General features: G+C 44.9%; 1 protein-coding gene across 2 annotated transcripts; it reads right to left on the reverse strand.

Moving 5' to 3' along the window:
- Positions 1 to 1,108: 1,108 nt before the first annotated feature.
- Positions 1,109 to 17,233, reverse strand: LOC129682940 (baculoviral IAP repeat-containing protein 3). Of its 2 annotated transcripts, none has more exons than XM_055615526.1 (9): positions 17,145 to 17,233; positions 11,048 to 13,660; positions 10,841 to 10,940; positions 8,719 to 8,797; positions 7,752 to 7,803; positions 4,811 to 5,050; positions 2,794 to 3,045; positions 2,010 to 2,051; positions 1,109 to 1,877 (listed from the first exon to the last, which is right to left on the reverse strand). In XM_055615526.1, exons 2-9 carry the CDS (start codon positions 11,898 to 11,900, stop codon positions 1,684 to 1,686), a joined length of 1,812 nt encoding a protein of 603 aa, XP_055471501.1. In that variant the 5' UTR covers positions 11,901 to 13,660; positions 17,145 to 17,233; the 3' UTR covers positions 1,109 to 1,683. The 2 variants fall into 2 exon arrangements, with proteins under 2 accessions (XP_055471501.1, XP_055471502.1); XM_055615527.1 differs by having other exon boundaries at positions 11,048 to 11,992; positions 17,145 to 17,225.
- Between the last annotated feature and the right edge of the window lie 227 nt (positions 17,234 to 17,460).

The raw sequence follows: 17,460 nt of genomic DNA on the forward strand, positions 1-17,460 counted from the left end.
CTCAACAAGACACTCAGAAATCTGCAAACTCCCAACCCAGACCCAACTCACCAGTAATACTTTCAAGCTCTTCAGTCCAGGCTTTCCATCTTGCTCTTTCACAGTGCACCTAGACCAGAAAGACCCCAGTCTGGTTTCCTTCTGAAACCTCTCCCATCACCTTCCTGTCTGAGCTCCATGCTCCCGTTCTAGAAGGGCTTTCCAAGGAGAGACTTCCTGTTTGCCATGCTGCCTGCCCAGCACATCCAGATAAGGCTCCTGGCACGCTCTGCCACTGTCCTATCTGCTCATTGTTGCTGTGATAAAACTGTGACTAAAACTAACCTGGGGAAGAAAAAGCTTATTTTGCTCCAGATTATGGTCCATTATTTAGGGAAGCCAAAGCAGGAACCTGGAGACAGGAACTGAAGCAGAGACCATGAAGGAACACTGCTTGACTGCCTTGCTTCAACCTGCTTTCTTAATACCATGCAGGACCATCGGCCTAGAGAACGTACCATCTCTTGGGCTGGGTCACTCCTATATTAACTAGCAACTTTTCAAAAAATGCTCTACAGGTGTGTCCACAGGCAAATCTGATGAGGGCCACTCTCCCATCGAGACTCCATCATCCTAGGCGTGTCAACTTGACAACTGAAGCTGTAACAGCTAGCCTGTGAGCACATACTTCCTTTGATTAGCTCCCAAATCCTTGAACTTAAGGGTGGCCCTCAGATAAGAGCTTGCCTGCTTTGTCATTTCTCTCCTTGAGTAGACGGTCATCAAGTTCCCTTCTACATGTCTTTAAAGATCATTCCCTTCCCCCATCCATGAGAAACTCATGCACGACTAAGGAAATATCATTATAAGAAATAACACTGGCAAACACAAGACTAATACACCTGCTCATTCTGTATGCATTTCCAGTCAAGGAAGCATTGAACCAGTCCCTGGGGATTAAATGTCATGCTGCCAACACCTGCCTTTTGATGGGGCTGCTGGGGATTCGAACTCAGGTCCTCCTGCTTTTTTTGTCAAGCACTTTACTGATTGCACCTACTATGGTAGGAATCTGGGTGAACTATCCTGCCTAGCATCATAACAACAAACAAACAAGCAAACAAATAAATAAGAACAAGAATACTTGTGCTGCTTTATTAATTTTTCCTCACAAATTCTTTATTAAAATTCCATATTCCTAAAATGTCATTTAATAAATAACAGGAAGTTCTATGCATAAAACACTTGGGAAATCTGTGTTCCCAGTTCTTAAGGCAACTCGAAAATATTTCAAATTTTGAATCATAAATGCCAACATCACAAATCTTCTCTAAGAATTACAGGAGTGCAGGCAATCCCTGCTTTTCAGGAGTAAGAACAAAAACCTATCTGTTGGCATCTGAATATATGAGCACATATGCTTTAAACGCAGGTAGTACATAAATATGTTTACAGAAAACAGCTTTCTGAGTTGGAAATAAATAGCACTTTTAAGGAAACCAATTAAAATTAGTATGTAGTTAATCCATTTGTTCTTGTGTTTAGACAAAGGCTTTTCTTTTGCCCCTTCTTTTTTATTTTTCCATTTCTTTATTTGTTTCCTTTGAGGCAGTGTCTCCTGCAGTCCAGGCTGAGGATGACTCGGAACTTCTGCTCCTCCGGCCTCCCCCTCCCACGCCAGGCTAGCAGCTGTGGACCATCAGTTCAGGAAAGAAACGTGCGCACTGTGCCCTTGATGGTACCTCTGCAGATGGGGCACTTTCTTAGGGAGGGGGCACAGTCTTTGCATACGACCAGGTGGCCACAGGGGATGAAGACAATGGACACCTCTCTGTCCATACACACTTTGCAAGTTCTTTCTTCCTGGAGTTTCCGCAACTGTTCTTCCATTGGTAGAGCTACGAAGAGGGGGGCATTTTTTTATTTTAAACACAGGGTCTCTCTGTGGAGCCCAGGCTGACCTCTAACTTTGACGCCCCCACCTTTAAATTCCAAGTGTTGCCCCACATGGCATCATATGTTGCTATTACCTGCAATGTCATCTGTGGGAAGACTCCTAATGTCCTGTTGCGCTGGGCGAGAAAAGGGCAAAGCATTACTGTGGAACCAAGGCTGGTATTCACTCTAAAAAGTTCGCCTGCCAAGTGTTAACATTTGTTAATTGACACATAGAATAATGTAAACAAGCTGGCACTGAACTCACAGTCCTCCTGCCTTACCCTCCTGAATGCTGGGATTACAGGTGTATAGTAAGTACCATGTCCAGCAGCAAATTTATGTATTTACTTATGACAGAGAGAGAGAGAGAGAGAGAGAGAACGCACTCAGGAGTGTGTTCACATGCCCAGAAAGCCACAGTGTACATGATAAGGCCAGAGGACAACTTTCAGGAGTTTGGTTCTGCGGATCAAACTCAGATCATCTGATTGTGTGGAGCTTACAGGGCAAGCACTTTTTTTCTGCTGAGCCATCTCACCAGGCCCCCCCAACCCCCACACAGCAGACTGTAAATACTTTACACTTCAAGGGGGAAGGCTGGGGAGATGACTCAGCAGTTAAGAGCAATGACAGCTCTTCCAGACAACCCAGGTTCAAATCCCAGCACCCATATGGCAGCTCACAACTGTCCATAACTCCATGATCTGATATCCTCACATAAACATACATGCAGGCAAATCACCAAAACACATCAAATTATATATACATATATGTGTGTGTGTTAGACTGAGTTATTTTCAACAGTCCACAATTACTAATAAAACCCTATTTTCAACTGACCTAGAAAGTTCCCCCAGATAATTTCCTAGCAATTACCAAATAAATCTTTGTATAACACAGGGTTCCTTTCCTGAAGGGAGTTTCTGAATGAGGTCGCTGCTGTGTTTCCTTTCGCTAAAACAGTATCAATCAGCGTTCTCGCTTGCAAGGTCTGCGGTTTCTGCTTAACAGCATTGCACTCCTGTTCAGTGATGGCCCCGGCGCTTAGGAGACAATCCAGGAGTGGTGTCACACACGTCAAGTGTTGTAAGAGCATCATCTTGTTCTTCCGGATTAATTTTAGGTCCTCTTTATGAAGAGAGAAACATGTTCAAACTCTGCCCACAACTTCTACATAATGCATGAACGAAATCATATATGCTTGTTTATCTAAAGATCTCATGTAGCTCTTGGCCTCCAATTCACCATGACATTAAACTTCTGATTTTTCTGCTGCTACCTCCTGACTGCCAGCTTTCCAGACAGATGGCACCATGCCCAGTTTATGCAGCACTAAGGGTCAAACCCCAGGCTTTGTACATGGGCAGGCACTCTGCCAACTGAGCGATGTCCATAGCCCAATACTTATCTCTTGGTATTCTATTTTCTACTATAAAGCTATATCTATAAAATGATGAATACTAATATGAGCAGTATGAACAATTATTTTATACATAAGTTATTATATGTAATATATGTATATAGAGAGAATCACATTATAGGGCACATATATGGGACCACAACAGTCATGCACTTTTGTCTCAGCTAGAGTGAGGAGAGCAACCAAAAGCAGAAGAGAGCGACACTTGCCCAGAGGAAGGTGGCTTCGGGCACAGAACATGGAACAGGGTTAGCTAACAAAGCTAGCACGACGGACAGCTTGCCCTGGGGGACGGGAAACAGAATCTGAGAACTCCATAAACTGGGAAGTTGCTCGGGAAGATAGTTCTTGCGTGGGTAGGTAGGGGACTTAAACATGAATGTGTGCATTAAGGCAAGTGGGTGGTCCATGCCTATCATCACAGCACTTGGGAGATGGAGGAAGATCAGGATTCAACTACAAAGCAAGTGTAAGGCCGACCTGAGCTACCTGAGACATTGAGTCAAGGAGGGAGGGGAGGTGGGGGGGGGGATGACTCAGTGTGAAGAGGTCAGGCAAGCACTCACACGGGTGCACTCACACACGCACACACATGCATGTAACATACGCACATGTGCACATACACCTCTTTAAAATTTCTGAACCCATTTGATAATATTAGTATGTTGAAATCAAGTCTTTAAGAGAAAAAAATAAAGGCTTAGTAGTTGAAATGATCTGTGTGCATATACATAAAACAAAATCATGCATATAGTGATTGTTTTGGACTTGCAAAGGTTACAAGAACCAGTTTGTTTGTTTGTTTGTTTTAAATTCCCATGAGTAATTATATGCAAAGCCAACCACTCAGCCTAAAAACATAAATTTTAAAAAAAAGAGAGAGAAGATTGCAGGACTGGAGAGATAGGTCAGTAGCTGAGAGTGCTGACTGCTCTTTCAGAGGACCTCGGTTCAATACCCAGCACCCACATAGTAACTGAAAACTGTCTGTAGCTCTAGTTCCAGGGGATCCAGTGCCCTCTTCTGGACTCCACAGGCACTGCACAGGCACAGACAGGCAAGGTACTTATACACATAAAATACAAATCAATAAATCTAAAAAAATTGTTAAAGTCGGCTCATCATCCACATTTTTTAAAATTGCTGAGTAATTCTGGTATATTTTTAATAGTGTGTGTGTGTGCACTACAGCATGCATGTAGAGGACAGGAAAACCTGTATGAGTGAAGTCAGTTCTCCTTGCATCAAATGGGTTGTAGGGATCAAGCTATGGCAGTCAGGTTCAGCAGGAAATCCCCTTACCTGCTGGCCGTCTCCCTGGCCCTCCACAGTGCACTTCATTGTGAAGAATTGTTTTCAGAATTTGAATTTAGAATATGAAACATAAGAAAGAGCAGGCTGGCTGGGCATCTTTTTAGAACTTGCATAGGGTGACAGCACGTCTCTCTGGAGAAGGACCTTGTAACCCTGTACCTGACTCCTTTTCCTCGGCGGCCTGCTCCTTCTGCTCTTCCCTTAGCTCATCTTCTGCATCAAGCAAGCCTATCACGAGGTCGCTGATGGTCCTGTAGTTCTCACCAGTAGCCAGGATTTGATGCTGAACTGTCTGTCTCACCAGGCTTCTGCTGAAACCCATTTCCAAAGCTGCTTTAACCACAGGCGTGTTCATCATGACTGCATCTTCCGAACTTTCACCAGTTCCAAAATGCACAACTATATGGAAAGCGGGGTTTAACAGACATTAGCAGTGCCCATACACATTTCTGTTGTGGCTATTGTTTTGAGAATCCTTCTAGGCCAGCCAGGCTAGCCTCAAGCTTATTGGGTAGCCCAGGCTGATCTCAAATTCATGGTAATTCTCCTGCCTCAGCTAGACAGCCAAGTGCTAGGCATAAACCAGCACGCCCGCTTCACCTACCTTTTAAATAGAAAGGTCCTGCAATCTCAAAGCATAAAATCTGAAAAAATGCATAGGCATTACAGTGTATGCACCTTACTAACTTTAAACGACATATGAGAATGTGGAGGACTATCGCCTTCACACAGCAGCCTGCAACCACAAGAGAGAAGACAGAGAACGTCAGGGATCACCTCCACCAGAAGCAGGGCTCCAGTCTCCACACTGAATAAACTAGTGGGTTTTCTATATCAAATACATATCCACATATTTGTTTTTTGTTAGTACTTATCAATTATATACGATGTTTATTGGGATATGTTCACACACACATATCACATACTTTGATATCTCTGGTTCTTTCCATTCCCTGTTTTAATGGCTGAATAATTTTCTGTTTTTTTTTTTTTTTCCTGTCTTCTTTTCTGAAGAATAAAGTCTAAGCATACAAGCATGGGTACTGCCTCAACTTCCCAAATGCTGAGGTTAGAGAGGTGCAGGACTCGTCAGTGAGCACCTTGGCTCAACCCATAACTTCACTATTGTGTTTTCACAGTTTTAAAAGAAGCCAATGCAACCCGCACCCACTCACCCCAGGGTCCTAGAATACTGCCCTTCCGGTACTCTAGGAACCACAACTCAGTGGGTTTGTTTTTGTTTTGTTTTGTTTTGTTTTTTGCATTTCAAAATGCAAACCTTAACCTGAACACCATTCCCTTTGGGTGACATCTCAAATCCAGCTGAGGCTTAAACATTCTGCTGCCTCATTCCCTGCTAGCTCCATGCCATAAGCAGCCTCAGGCATGTGCCCCTTGCATTCTGCCCTAGAACTCACAAACTGATAGCTCTTAGGCAGATCCTGCCCTCAGTGCTGACTGACATCAGCCAGCCTCACACAATTACCTGCCTACAGCTCACTCTTCTGGCCAGACAAAATTTTATCCTGTTCAAAATTTTGAATGTTTCTGTGCCATGTTGCTAAGGCCTCTGATGTTCTCTTCGTATGGAATATGCTTTTCCCTGTCAATTAACTGATTCCTCTTTTTTTGGACTCTCTGCCAAGAAAAGTGTTTCCTCCAGACAGCCTTTCCTTTCATTTTTCAGTTTGTCTTGTTTTGTTTCTGTTTGGTTTTGGTAAGGGTGTGTGTGCCATTCAGGACAACTTATGGAGTCAGTTCTCTTCTCCCACCACGTGAGTCCAAGGACTAGAACGCTGGCCGTCAGCTCCTTTAGCCATGGAGCCACCCGCCAGCCCTGTTTTATCCTTTTAAGACAAGGTCCCACTAGGTTGGCCCGGAACTCACTGTACATCCCAACGCTAGCTGTGGCTGTATGGCCTTAGCCCTCCAAGCACTGAGGTTGCAGGCCCCGCTGCACACAGAGGCTGCTACACCTGACTTCCAGAAAGGCTTTTCTATTCCCTGGACTTAGTTACTTGTCTCTACACTTCTCCTTCAGATCCTGTTCTCTTATCTGAGCATTCATCTGTTTCCCTAAAATCATGAGAGAACAGGAGCCATGCTTATCATGTTTTCTATTCTTTCCTTGGAACAGTATCAACAACAAAACCCACAATAAAACTGTGTTGCATTGGGGCTGGAGAGATGGCTCTAGTGGTTAAGAGCACTGACTGCTCTTCGAGAAGACCCAGGTTCAATTTCCAGCACTCGATGGCAGCTCACAACTGTCTGTAACTCCAGATCCAGGGGACCCAACACCTCACAAAGACATACTTGAAGGCAAAACACCAATGCACATAAAAGTAAACAAAGTATTAAAATGAATTGCATTGAGTCAAAGCACCTCTTGAAATGTTTGCTCCATCCACCAGGGTTCAAGTAAGAGGAAAGTCACATTGGCAATCTGAGCCTCGGGGTCCCAGTGAAAGGGTGGAAACACTATGCCCCACCCTCTCTAGAAACAGGAAGAGGATGCCAACAGCTGAAGGCACAGTACATTTGTTCCCACATTGGCACCAACATGGTGAGGCTAGATGTATGTAGTTTGTTTAAAGTGCAGATGCCCAGACCTGCGGGTGGAGCTCAGGAAAAGAGGTTATGACTGGCATGCCTAAGGTCCTAGGTTCAATCCCCAGGACCATCAAAAACAAATACCAGAAACAGCTGTACATAGAAAACTCAAGACACACAGGAACATACACTGATGCAAGCTGTGAGGTCTGAAACACGAACTAGACATGTCCACTGTTGTTTACAAGTTCTCCAAGCAACTCTGATGCACACTGAAGTTTAACAGACAGCAACAGGGTGTGTTAATGATAAACCACGTGATTAATTATAAAGTAGAGATCCACATGAGTGTGCATTTCCTATTATGACCTTTCAATCTTTTTTGTTTATTTTTAGGACAAGGTCTCACATAGTTCAATGTGACCTTGGACACAGGATCCTTCCACCTCCACTTCACAAATGCTGGCTTATAACCCCACCTACTTCACCTTCATTCTCAGTACAGAATGGTTCATTTTAATGCAGGAATTATGATCATTATACATACTTGCTGCTTCTGATTTTTCATCTTCCGGGGGGGTGTCTGACGTAGATAATAACTACAGAAAAAAAATACACATGTTCAAATATAAGCCACGTCACACCTCTGCACTGAAAATTATCAAAAGACACGCTTTATTTAACCTACTACAAACTGACTTTGTCATCAACAATCCTTTTTTTCAGTCAGAAGCAATATTTCATTTACACCCCCCCACCCCACCCCAGCGATTTGAATAAGGAGGTTCTAAACTAACAGCTTCCATGGGCAGTGCGCCCTGGTGAGCAATTCTGTCCTCCCTGGAGGGACAAGCTCATTTCCTGGGAGGCAGCATGCTCGCTGGGACAGACTCCCCAGTCAGTGCCTCTGGCCACAGCAAACAAGCTGTTGAACCTCGGGCTAGGAAATAAGGAGCAAATAACTTAACAAATGCTTTCTCAAATTATTTAAGAAAAGTTTACACAGTAAAACAGTTTGCCTCAAATGTAATTTACTATTTAATTTCCTAATTTCTTCAGAGTTGAATTTATTGCTAGTTGATTAGACAACAGCTTAAACAGAAATACAAGAAATATTATCTTTACAGATCTGTTTTTCTCAAAAGAGAAGTACCTCGCACAATAATGCTGAGGCTTGTCAGGAAAAAAGGGCAGTGTTTTAAAACAGCCTTCACCTTTTCACTAAAACACTACTGTTACTTATTCTTACAAATAATTAAAAAAAAAATTTTTTTTTTGAGACATAGTTTCTCTGCTTAGCCTTGGCTACCCTGGACTCACTTTGTACACCAGGCTGGCCTTGAACACACAAAGATCTGTCTGCCTCTGCCTCCCTGACTGCTGGGATCACAGGCATGTGCCACCGCGCCCGGCTAATTTTTAGAAATAATTTATTAAATAATTAAACATTTAAAAATAAACAAATAAATTTCTGTTGGGGATAATATTTTTTTTTAAAAGGAGGCCTTTCCCACCTGTTCAAGTAGATGAGGGAAACTGGCTTGAACTTGACTGACAAATTCTTGTCCTTTGATTTCCAGCAAGTACTCACACCTAAAACACAGAAACGTTGGGAGTTATTTAACAAATCAACATTGTTCATTAGCAGCTTCATAATGTACAGTTAGTTAATTTTATATGATAAAAATTTAATTTAAATTTAATGTTAACGTTAAAAAATGAAATGAAACTTAGTAACAAAGCCATATATGGGTGCTCACCTCACATGAGGTCTGCTTAAAGGCCCGGGTGGTAGAGTGCTGACAGTCAGATTCTTAACTTTAGAAGAATAAGCCGCAGCCACCTTTTGAAGGTTTTTAAGATCCATTTTTTTTTTTTTTTTTTTTTTTTTTTTTTGTCTATGTGTATTTTTGTGTCTGTGCGTGTGAGTGCGGTGCGGTGCCGAGGAGGCCAGAAGGATGTGGTCCTCCAGCAACGGGGATAGCAGGCGGATGTGAACTGCTTAATATGCATGCTGTTACCCAAGTGTAGTGACCACTGAGCCATCTCTCTAGCCTCTGAGTGTGAAGTTTTGAAAGTGCTGTTTGAGGCCTGCATGAATTTCACTGACCACTAGTCATACAATCTGGCTGTTTTACAACGTTAGTTTTACTATTTTCTATTTTGTAGTTTTATCACAAGGATATACTGTGCCTCTGCTAATCTTGAAAACCCTGAGAAGTTTATGGTACACTGGGCAGAGCTCACCTGACCGTCAAGAGTAGGCTGGTAAAAGTATTTCTCAGGAGACTGAACACACACATAATAGCCACACATTCCCTTGGACTGCAGCGAAGGCGAGTCTGTGTAGGGGAGGATTAGCCACTGCGCTGTGACAGCTGAGACACTGAGGGACGGCCAGGAGGAGCCCCCCAGAGCTAGCTACTCAGAGCTCCTCACTGCCTTGTGACCTCCTAAAAGTTCCAAAAATACCCTTACATGAACATGGAAACGTGATGTCATGACGACTTTATGGGCTGAAAACACACAAAGATGGACTTGAGGGAAGAATGGAGACACCCAATACAATTCCTACACTGATAGGTTTGCTGATCCCTAGACAGGATAGCTCCATCGCTAAATTTAAGTACAGAGTGAACCACAGCAGCATTGGCACAGACACACTTTCTTGTTACTCACAAAACTACTACAGTGGAGGCTGGCAAGATGGCTCAGCTGGTAAAAGTGCTTGCCACCAAGCCTGAAGACCCGCGTTCAAATCCCACAGGGTAGGAGAAGAGAAGCAGCCCTCAAAATGTGTCCTCTGACCTCCACACCACACACACATAAAACAAATAAGTAAATGTTAAAAAAAATTTTTTTTAACTAGAATGATAGAATGCACTTAAAAAAAAAAGAAAAAGGTGCCTGTAGAGATGTCTCAGCAGTTAAGAGCACTGGCTGCTCTTCCAGAGGTCCTGAGTTCAATTCCCAGCAACCACATGGTAGCTTACAACCATCTCTACTGGGATCTGGTGCTCTCTTCTGGCGTGCAGGTGTACATCCAAATAGAGCACTCATATACATTAAATAAATAAATAAATAAATAAATAAATAAATGTTTTTAAAAAGTCTGTGTGGCCATTGATGGTGACATATGCCTTTAGTTCCAGCACTCAGGAGGCAGAGTCAGGTGGATATCTGAGTTCGAGGCCAACATGGTCTACAGAGTGAGTTCCAGGACAGTCAGGGTTACATGGAGAAGCCTTTTCTAGAAAAACAAAACAAACAAACAAAAAATACTATGTGAATATCCTTTATGATCTTCCAGTGTTTAAAATCTGAAGTAACGGAGCTGGAGAGACGACTCACCAATCAAGAGCACTGGCTGCTCTTCCAGAGAAGACAGGTTTGATTCCCAGCTCCCACCTGTTGGCTCAGAACGATCTAGAGCTCTAGTCACAGAGGATCCAGCGCTCTCTCCTGGCCTCTGTAGGCACTGCACACGTGGAACATAGACATGCACGCAAGCAAACCACTCATACACATAACAATCAAATCAAATCTGCAGACCTTCAGAGGCAACGTGGCTACAAAGGAAGATAACGTAGCTCATGAAAACCAGAGAAGATGCAAGGAGAATTTCAAAGCAGTTACCTTGGAAACCACTTGGCATGCTCCACCCAGGGGTCATCTCCAGATTCCCAGCACCTCAGCCCACCATCACAGCAAAAGCACTTGACATCATCACTGTGTCCTAAAATTCATTGTGAACCAAAGCTTGTAAATATATCAAATTTGCCTATTCGCATGTATAATATAACCCACGATGGATCTCTAAGATTCTTGGATTAAGTTGCTTACCTGTGTAATAAAAGCCAGCACTGGCAAGCTGCTGAGGTGGAACTAGCGCGCTAGAAGGCCAGTTAAAGAACGTTCTAATGCGTGCTGGGTGTGTCTGCATGCTCAGGTTAGAGACAGAGTATCTTGAAGCAGATTTACCCAGAACTTTTAAGAACGGACAGTTGGGGAAATGTCTTCGGTGCTCTGACATAGCATCATCCTTCGGTTCCCAGTTGCTGAGTTTCCCACCACAGGCAAAGCAGGCCACTCTGTCTCCAGGTCCTATGTAGTAGAAGCCAGCTCTGGCCAGCTCTGCTGGGGACAGAAAGGACAATGGCCATGTTTGATAGGTGAGTAATCTGGTCTTCTCTGTGTTCATTTCAAAGTGGCAGGGACTTGCCCTCAAAGCAGGGCAATCTTGATTTGCTCTGAAGTTCACAGGGTCTGAGGGAAAGCTTGAGTAAGAGCCACTGAAATAGCCAGTGTTCTCCAGACTTGCAAAGAATGAAGGCATGGTGCTTGTCGCTGCAGAAGGGAGGGGAGGCTGTGGGCTGGCTTCCAGACTGCTGGCTGGATTCAGAGTCTGCACAAAGCTGCAGCTGGGATACAACTGTCTGTGCTTTTCAACAGGACTGTCCCCTTGTTTCCAGTTGTCCAGCATCAGACCACAGCAAAAGCACTTGACCTTGTCATTCACACCCATGTAGTAAAAGCCAGCACGAGCCAGACTCCTTTCCGAGACAGGAACTCCGGCGGGGAAAGCAGAGTATGTGGACAGGCGGTACAGCTCACATGAGAAGTCGTACTTCAACTCAAAGGAATCAGCGCTCTTCATCAGCCTGGTCAGGAAGACACTGTCTTGAACCACGTTCATGATGAACCGATGGGGAGGGAAGGGACCAGCCTTTCTCTGGGGAGGCAGTTTTGTGCATGGCTTTTGGTCAGTTTTACTACTAGGCTGAACACCTAAAATAAGAACAAACTCATTTTTTTTTCTTTTATATATTTTGGGTTTTAGTAGGATGAAATTCTAAACCCTACCCTGATACATTTTAAGGCATAATTATACACAACCATACCTTTGTATAATCTTCATGTATACAGTAAAAACTAGATTCTGACAGTCAATGTATGATTAAAGTTAACCCCATTCGGAAGCGTAGTACTTGGGTCCCTCTGTGCCAGGCATCTTGATGGGCAGATCTGTTTCTCTTTGCTGCTGGAATGCACTACCAGCATTCACCCAAACTGCACTAAAAACTCTGTGTTTCATGTAGAATGAGAACATGATTTAAAATAATAAACCTCTTCAAAATTTGTTTAGTTTTTGTTTCCTTTCAAAGGACCAAGATTGAATTATTAATTGATCTTCTACTCAAAAAACCTTTTCTGCTCATCTGGGTAGCAGCAGAAACTGAGCCCAGGGCCTTGGGCACAAAAAGCCTGTGCCTTACCCCTCTGTGATCTGGAATGACTTTAACTTTTTGGGGGAGGAAAAGGGGTCAAGACAGCATTTCTCTGTGTAGCCTTAGCTATCCTAGAATTTGCTCTGTTGACCAGGCTGGCCTCAAACACAGAGATTCGCCTGCCTCTGCCTCCCGAGTGCTGGGTTTAAAGGCATGCACACCACTGCTGGCTTAAGCTTCAAACTTTTAGTTTTGGTCAGAAATTATCTCAGAGAGTGTTCCTTGAGCCCATATATATCAAGGGGGAAAAAAGTCCATTGCCATCTGAACAGCAAAGACCTTCAAAATTGAGAATTTCTCACATAAAACTTATTAGCCATTAGCAAATCAGTTCTACGTCAAGGAACAGGGGTTTGCTGCCACTGGCTGGTGTGGCTTTCTGCAGTGCACAGATATAGCAGGTTCCCTACCAAAGACACCAATTCATCATCTCCAGGTGGCAGGAGAAACATCACATTTGTCAGCAAGAGTCTCCCTCAGGATAAATCCTTGTATCTGACCTCACTACCCCTCACAGGATTATGAGAACTTGGGTCATTCTATGACATTTTCACTCTGAATAAACTGGCTCATTTATCAAAATAATGTAGCCACAGCCATTTTAATCTTTGCAGTCTATTTAAAAGAACTACAGGGCAGGCCTTTAAAATGCCAGTGGCCATCGTGGGTGGACAGTTTCTCGACTCTCATTGTCTGTCCTACTTCCTCTATGTTTGCTGTGCCTACCGGAACATTTTGTCCCTGTTTGTTCTCGGTCACCGCTGAAGTCTTGCAACATGTCAACGACCTGATAAGCATACTTCTGTAATCTCTCAAAGGGTGACTACAGGCACTCTCATTCTGGCTCTTTCTTAAACACAGGCACTTTTTTGAAACTTCCTGCTGGTGGGAGATTGCCAGGCAACTTTCAGAGGGCTGCTTCAACACTGTGCCCAGCCCCAGAGCAGCTCTCCCTCCCAGGAGTCAAAGGCACAACCCAGTCATGATAACCACAGGCTCAGAATGAGGACTTTTAAACATTGGTCTGTCCATGCACAAAACTACCTCCCAAGATCAGACTAAGTCCCTTTTGAGGTTTTAGGCCTCCATTTTGAGATGTTTTGGTTTACAGAAGAAACGGAGGAAAAAAAAGCTAGAAATAGTAGAAGGGTTTGTGTCCTTTGTAAACCTGTTTAAAATAGAAAAATTAAAGTCAAATAACTAAAGGTTAGAACACAATGGTCTTTTTTCTTTTCTCCCCTCACCATCCTCTCCCTCTTTTTGGAGACTGGGGTTTCCCTTTGTAATCAAGACGGGCTCAGGCTCATCATCTTCCTAGCTGCATTTCCCAAATGCTGGGAGCACAAGCAAGTGTCACCAGGATCTTTTCCTTAATATATCTTCTCCAAAATAGTGACTGGTATGTAGCAGGAAGCTACGCTAATCTGGGTTGGCGTTGGGGTTCAGTGGAAGGCACTTGGATAGCACATACAAGGCCCTGGCCTCAGTCCCCAGCACTGAGAGAGCAATACTGCTCTGGGTGCCATCAGCCAAGAAATCTCACATAGCACCCAGGAGTCACAAACCAAAGCTCATGGACAAATATATACATTTTTAAGACAAATTATATATATGTAACTACATATAGATTAGATACATATTATATGTAAATATTATAATGTATAATATGTTTAAATTATATATTTATATTTGTCTTACACAGCATGACGGCACAGTACTTCATTACGTGTTTACCTCTTTCCTGAAAAATTAATATATACTTTGCACCCAGTTTCCCAAAGTTAACATCTTATATAACAGTAATACAATTACAAAACTAGGGGGAAATCCCCTTCTATGCCTGACTGTAAGACAAGCAGGTGCTCTTAACCACTGGGCCATCTGCCCATCCTCAATTTTCTGAAATCTCTGCAGTCATTTCTTAAGAATCCTAAAACTTTAGTTTGTTCTTCTCATATGCCTTTTTGGTTTCTGGTTTGCTTTGTTTTTTGAGACAGGTACTCATGCTCAGGCTGGCCTGGTAACTCACTGTGTAGCCCAAGTTAGCCTCAAACTCACAGTATCATTATCATTGAGTTCTAAAGTTACAGGCGTGAGCCACCAACACAGCTTTTGTTTTATTAGAATTACTAATGTATGTTGATTAAACAAATTAGTGTTTAACTAATTTGTGTGTGACTGTGACAATTATACATATGCACAGATTGTGTTTTGACCCTTTCTTAGCCCTCTCCTATTCCCATAGTTTTTTACTGAGTCCCTCTCTAGAGAAATGAAGGCCCGCTTGCCTTTATTCCTCTACCTTCTTTTGCTTAACATGATTTCCTGTTCCGTCTGTTTCTCCAAATGATACTATTTAATTCTCTTCACAACTGAATAGTATTTCAGTGTTCACACACACACACACACACACACACACACTTTATCTTTACCCATGTATCTGTTAACAGGCATCCAGTTTGTCCCATTTTGAAGAGTGGTACAATAAACAAGAGTGCGGTGATCTGAACGAGAATGGCCCCCACAGGCTCATATGTCTAAATGTCTAGCCTTGAGTTGGTGAACTGTTTGGGCAGCATTAGGAGGTATGCCCTTGTTGGAGGAGGTGTGTCGCCTGACCACGCCTGCCTGCTGCCTGCTGCCATGCTTCCCAACATGATGATCATGGACTCACCCTCCAAAACTACAAGCAAGCCCCATTAAATGCTTTCCTTCACGAGTTGTCTTGGTCATGGTGTCTCCACACAGTAGCAGTAAGTACAGTGACTAAGACAGCAGGTACTCAGATGTCTCTATGGTAACCTGTCTTACACCCCTCCATGGACAGCAGACCAAGGAGCAGAGCTGGGTAGTTCTCCTTTCAGTTTCTTGAGGGGCTGTTACCCTGATTTCCAGAGTCTAGACTAGCTGACCATCCCTGCCCCAGAGGGCTTTTGTTTTCTCCATGTCCTGACCAGCATTTGTAGCAGTACTTCTATCCTTCACTGAAGAGACCCAAGCTCACATTCACTCGCTTGCTGTGCTCCTCAGTGTTGTGCAGCCCTCTGCCTACCCTCGTGCGTACAGTCTATTGGCCACCTCACAGAAACAAGTGCCCCGCCATGGACCTATTCTTTCCTACTGCTCTGAAAGACTCCTCTCCTCAACCCCTGCAGGACGCTAGTCCCACCACACAGTAATCATGCTTCTCCTTCCAAATGAAGACACCTCGAGAGCCATCCTTCTACTCCAGCCATTCCTGGGTCTGGCCCTCTCTCCACAGCCGCGCCAACGGAACACTGGCTTATAAATCACATCTCCACACAACCACAGCTCGTCCACAATCTGCCCCTGAGCCCACTTCCTCTTAGGCATGTCCTGCTCGACTGCCTTGTCCACGTCAGTGTCCAGTGGCTCCTTACAGATGAGCCTGAGCCCCACCCCTCCCCCCGCCAGTCTCGTGGACCCAGGGCCTGTTGGGTGTCCCCGCCCTGTGGGACAGTCAGCTGGGCCACCTCTCTGACACTTCGGGTTAAATGTGTCTTTCTCCCTCCACCTTGGACTATATCAATTTCAGAATAGGAAGTATGCTTTCATTTCTGTAGTAGCCACCGGTCCCGGAGCCTGATACAGTTGTGTGAGACATATAGCCTAGGGTGGCCTTCAAGTACTGATCCTTCATCGTCCACCAACCAAGTGCTATGGCTACAGGCCTTCACTCATAACTTCTCGCTGAAGAATTTCTTAGCACAGCTGACTGAGTCCAGCATGTCCAAAGCACCTTCATTAACTAAGTTTCCTCTGTGACTGCTAACTTGGCCTACTGGCTGCTAACTCCCAGGCTCTGGAGTCACACATCAAGAAAGAGTGTCAGTCCCTTTTTTACCAAGAGTGTGACGCTGGGCAAGAAAACCAGCAAGCGGCCTGCACATCTGAAATCCCAGCACACCGGAGGAGAAGTGAGTATGTCATCAATGTCCTGTTGAGTTCTGAGGCAGCCTGTCTACTTAAGTAGTTCCAGCCAGCCAGGGCTACTACTGTGAGACCCAGGAAAAGCACATCAGCCTCAGTTTCCTCAGCGCAGAAGGGAGGTAAGAATGGCACCCACTTCTTGCAAGTGGTGATTAAATAGAAAATATGCATATGCTAAGTCTTTAGGGCGGGGCCTGGCATGCGGGAGACGGAAATGACTCCAGCGATCTACTGGCCAGATGAAGCGCACTCCTGAGAAACTGGAGGCAGTGACTCAGGCCTGTAATCACATCCCCACACTCAACGGGTTAGGGAAGGAGGATTTTCCGGAGTTCAAAACTAGAATGTTAGAGTGTGAGATGGTCTTCCGAAAAAGAAAAAGCCCTAGTAATTTTTTTTTTTTCTCTATGAGTTTAGCACTAAGAAAACAACCAATCCCACTCTGAGCTTCCCCCAGGCTCATCCTTAAACTCCCAGGTTCGCCCAGTGTCAAGTCTCCCAGATGCTTCCTCAAGCAGCCGAATTAAACCGCCTCACGCAGAGGGGGAGACAGACCGGGCAAGGGAGGGAGGGAGGATGGGCAGCCAGGGTCGGTGGTGTGGACAGCCTGCGGGCAGGACCACTGAAGCCGGCTGGGCAGTTCCTCGCTCGGCCACCCGGTGACCCCCGTACCCGCTCCCCACGCGCGCGTAGGTACTCACCGCAGCCCGCCTGCCCTGGCTCCGCCGGCCAGCCTCGACCTCGGGACTCCGCGGGTGGCACCCGTCCCGGCCCGCGGGGTGCGGCTGCGCGTCACGGGGCCTTTAAATGCGCGGCGGCCGGGCCGCCGCCCCCGCCCCGCCCTCCCGCCGCGCGGGGCTTTCCTCGCACCCGCGGGGAACTCCGGGGTGAAAACCACGCGCTCTTCCTGCGCACCCCGAGGCAACCCCGGCCGGGGATTTCCGGGACCCTGCGGTGCGTGACTTCCTGGGCCCGGCTCGCCTCTGTGGCCTTGGCTCAGAGTTTCTACTTCAAGGT

This window comes from Psammomys obesus, unplaced genomic scaffold, assembly GCF_907164565.1.
Source record: "Psammomys obesus unplaced genomic scaffold, mPsaObe1.curated_primary_1811, whole genome shotgun sequence".
Classification (NCBI taxonomy): Eukaryota; Metazoa; Chordata; class Mammalia; order Rodentia; family Muridae; genus Psammomys; species Psammomys obesus.